The sequence below is a fragment of the Triticum urartu genome, chromosome 6 (genome assembly GCF_003073215.2).
Source record: "Triticum urartu cultivar G1812 chromosome 6, Tu2.1, whole genome shotgun sequence".
Lineage (NCBI taxonomy): Eukaryota > Viridiplantae > Streptophyta > Magnoliopsida > Poales > Poaceae > Triticum > Triticum urartu.
Window position 1 is genome coordinate 564866479 of NC_053027.1, and position 3665 is coordinate 564870143.

At 45.1% G+C, this 3665-nt stretch overlaps 1 protein-coding gene across 1 annotated transcript; it reads left to right on the forward strand.

Moving 5' to 3' along the window:
* Positions 1–645: 645 nt before the first annotated feature.
* On the forward strand, positions 646–3313 carry LOC125513045. The gene is made up of 2 exons (XM_048678085.1): positions 646–1264; positions 2353–3313. Exon 2 carries the CDS (start codon positions 2358–2360, stop codon positions 3063–3065), a length of 708 nt encoding a protein of 235 aa, XP_048534042.1. The 5' UTR covers positions 646–1264; positions 2353–2357; the 3' UTR covers positions 3066–3313.
* Positions 3314–3665: the final 352 nt, after the last annotated feature.

Consider the following 3665-nt stretch of genomic DNA (forward strand, 5'->3'; position numbering starts at 1 on the left):
TTGCTCGTAAGCAGCCAGAAAGTGATTGACTAAATCAATACTCCATAGAAGCCTGCCAGGTCCTCTCACATGCTTCGAATTCCCAATAGGTGATCCAGCTAACGATCTGGCTAGATTTGTACGAGTAAGGATTCGGCCCGTCACTGCTAGCAAGCACCCTTTTCTTTTCACAATAATCATAGCCTATAGTCTAAAAAAGCAGTTGTAAAGACTCAAAATCTATAGTTGATGTAGTTATTGAAATACGCATACGGCCCTGGCCAGGCTCCATGGAAGCTTGTTTTAGAAGAAGAAGAGTGAAAAAACTGAAAAATGTTTTTGAATTATAAAAAATTCTGAATTTATTTTGGTGTGTGTGTAGATGCTCATTATGTGCTTGTTAGGATTTTATGAGAGCGTGTGTTTATTCCCGAGCTACATAAAAAGACAAATATATGATCTATGATAAATAATACTCCCTCTGTACCACAATACTTCTCGCCAGGGGCGGAGCTACAGGGTGGCCACGGTGGGCCGCGAATTTTGGATCAGCCTATATATATATGGATCTCTAACTGGGCCAGAGGAAAAAATGGCCCAATAACACTTATCTGTTGAACGCAACCAGGCCCTCACGTCGAGCAGAACCAGCCGCGGAGCCTCGCCCCGACGCCCTCACACAGCCGTGCCCTGTCGTCCTGCCCTTGCCTCGCCATCGTCGGTCGCCGCCTCCGTTCGCCGCTCCTCCCTCCTGTGGTCCTGCCTCTCCCTCCTGCGGTCCCGGTGCTTGGATCCAGTCGCGCCCATAGCATCCCACCTCCCTGCCGGCTGCCGCCCTGTGCCCTTGCGGGTTGCGGCTCTGCTCCCGGCCGCTGCCCTGCGCCCTTGCGGGTTGCGGCTCTGCTCTCGGCCGCTGCAAGTGAACGGCTGCCATGGCACTGCCCAGTCGGCATCCTAGCCTTTCCAGGCCTCCAGCATAGAGCTGGTGGTCGCCCGATTTGACGTATCCAACTCAGAGCTCGCCCGCTACCCTCATTCCCCAATTTTAATTTGTGGTTTCTTCTTTAATTTAGGGTTTCTACCAGTACATGAACCGATCAATGTTGCACATCATTTTGTGTTAAATTGTGTCATTGTGATAGGTAGAAAAGAAATCATTATTGCATAATATTGAAGAATCAAGAGGACATGGGGCATTGCTTCTCTTTTCAATAGACATGCTTTGAAGATAGAGAAGAAGAATCCGCCGGATATGATTGAAGAACAAACCAAAGAACTTCTCAAGGTATGTACTATGGTCCATGTAATATGCACTATGTAGACTTGTTTGTCCAAAACAGAGATTTAATTGAAAATTTTAGTGTGTTTGTAAGACCAGATTGATCTATGTCTATGTGATATTGGTAATTAGTTATAGTGATCACATGTCATATTGCTTATCAATTTTTCTTTGCGGCGGACCACCCTGTTCTCAAATGCTAGCTCCGCCACTGCTTCTCGCTGGAGGAACTTGTATCGGTTTTCCCCAACTACAAGTATTTAGGTACAGAGGGAGTATATGTACTATTTCTACTATAGATCTGCAATTTTTTTTGTATGACGCCCACATGTTGCAGAGAACATTCTGCATGTAAATGTGGTGGCTTTAAAAATGAATTTAGAACATCTAAATATATTCTTTTACGTTTAGAAATGGATCCCGGGAGTCAAAAGACCCAACTTGTGTAGAGGTTCTTTTTGCAGAGAAATAGTTGCCATAGTGATATTACGGAAAGGTGTGGCTACATTCGGATGTAGTACACCCGAATTTTCGAAAAACTGACAAAACATGTATCAAACGTGATCCAAAAATTCTGATTTTTTGTGATATCCAACATGAACAAATGTTTTAGAGACATGCCAAATTTCATCCACAAATAACATCCGAAGAGCTCTCACCAAAAATAACAAAATCACATGTCAATGTTTTCTGCATTTTTTAGTACACGATTTTGTCTTTTCTGTCGAGAGCTCATTGCATGTTATTTGTGGATGAAAAGTTTGCAGCAACCTAAAAAATTATCATGATCCATGTCACAAAATTTCTGAATTTTTTTATCAAGTTTGATATTGATTTTTTTGGTTTCTTGTAAACTCGGGTGTAGTACGAGTATGATATTAGTAGGAAACTGAGACCACGATCATTTAGCTCTTATTGTGATGTGCCTTTACTATAGCTTTTTTATAACAATATAAAACACACAAATTGTGTTTGGTCCAACCAATTAAGATCCTTCAAAATAAAATTGTTCTAATGGATAAATTAGAACTTTGTAGACTTAATTGCAAACCTAATTGCAATATGATGAAGCTGATTGATGTTTGTTGTCGCAGAGAATATGTTTGAAGCAGACAAAGCAAACAGGGTGGGGATCTCGTCAGGAGATTCCTCGCAGCCTCAGCCACAAGAGATCATCACCGTTGACAATCAACGCCCACACATGTCGGTTGATGATTTGCTCAAGGCAATAAAAGGAGCCAACGGCATGCCGGTGTTGTTCGTCCCCTCCAGCGACGGCCGGCTGGCGGCAGTAGCCATGGACGGCCTCCATCAGAATCTGGTGCCCACCTACTCCATTTCCGAAAAGAAGAACCAACAGGATTTCCGGGCCTGGCTGCTGCTCCTCACGTCACTGGTCGCTACCGTCACCTTCACCGCAGGGCTCGCCCCGCCCGGCGGCTTCTGGGACGCCGACGACAGGGCAAACAGGCACATCGCCGACACCTCGATCATGCGCGATAAGTTCCCCCGCATGTACTTGGTCTTCTACTACAGCAACACCACCGCTTTCTTCACGTCCCTGATGATCATCGGCATGCTCGCCAAGAACGTGTACAACAAGGAGACCGTAGTCCTAAAGAACCGTTTCTTCGTAGCCCTTGTCGGCCTCTGCTTCATGACCTTGGGGACTAGCTACATCACCGGCACCTGGGTCAGCCCCAGGGGAGGGGTCTACAACATCGTCATGTTTGTGGTAGTCATTTGCTACATGACCATGCACTGGGTTCTGGACTTCATAGTCTGGATGCAACGCCGTGCTACATGAAGTGAAAGATCCATCCCCGGAACCATCGGTTTGTTGCTATGAGTGAGCTATATGTAAGAACAAAATTTTGTTATCAGACACCGGCTTGTATCCGTAAATCCCTGTCCTGGTTTTGCTGCACATGCTCCTATTTTGACACCATGGAGTTGTAATTTGATGCATCCGATCCTTCAGCCAGCAAAGCACTGCATTGGGGGCGTATACTCAGCAGTCCTGGCTCACAAATCAGACATCCGCAACAAGAGTTAATTTAAGGGAAAGTAGTGGTTGCACCCACCTTCGGTGCAGCTTCTTGTTTTATTAACGTATCTTTGTTTGTAGATCTCGAGAGCATCAATATCTCCTATCGGCACTTGGACTACTCCATGGATAATGGTGGATTAAACGGGCTGGCACAAGCTCCACAAATAGAAAAGTCATGGCCTCCCTTATGATGCTTGTCACTTGGAGAATTTGGAATGAGAAAAATGCTACAGTTTTTCGCCATAAAAGTGCTCCACTGCCAATCATGCCAAACATCATCAAGGTGGAGGCGAGGCTTTGGGTCGCCGCGGGTTCCAAAAAACTATTGGTTGTTTTATCAGGAGAGTAGTCTTGTAT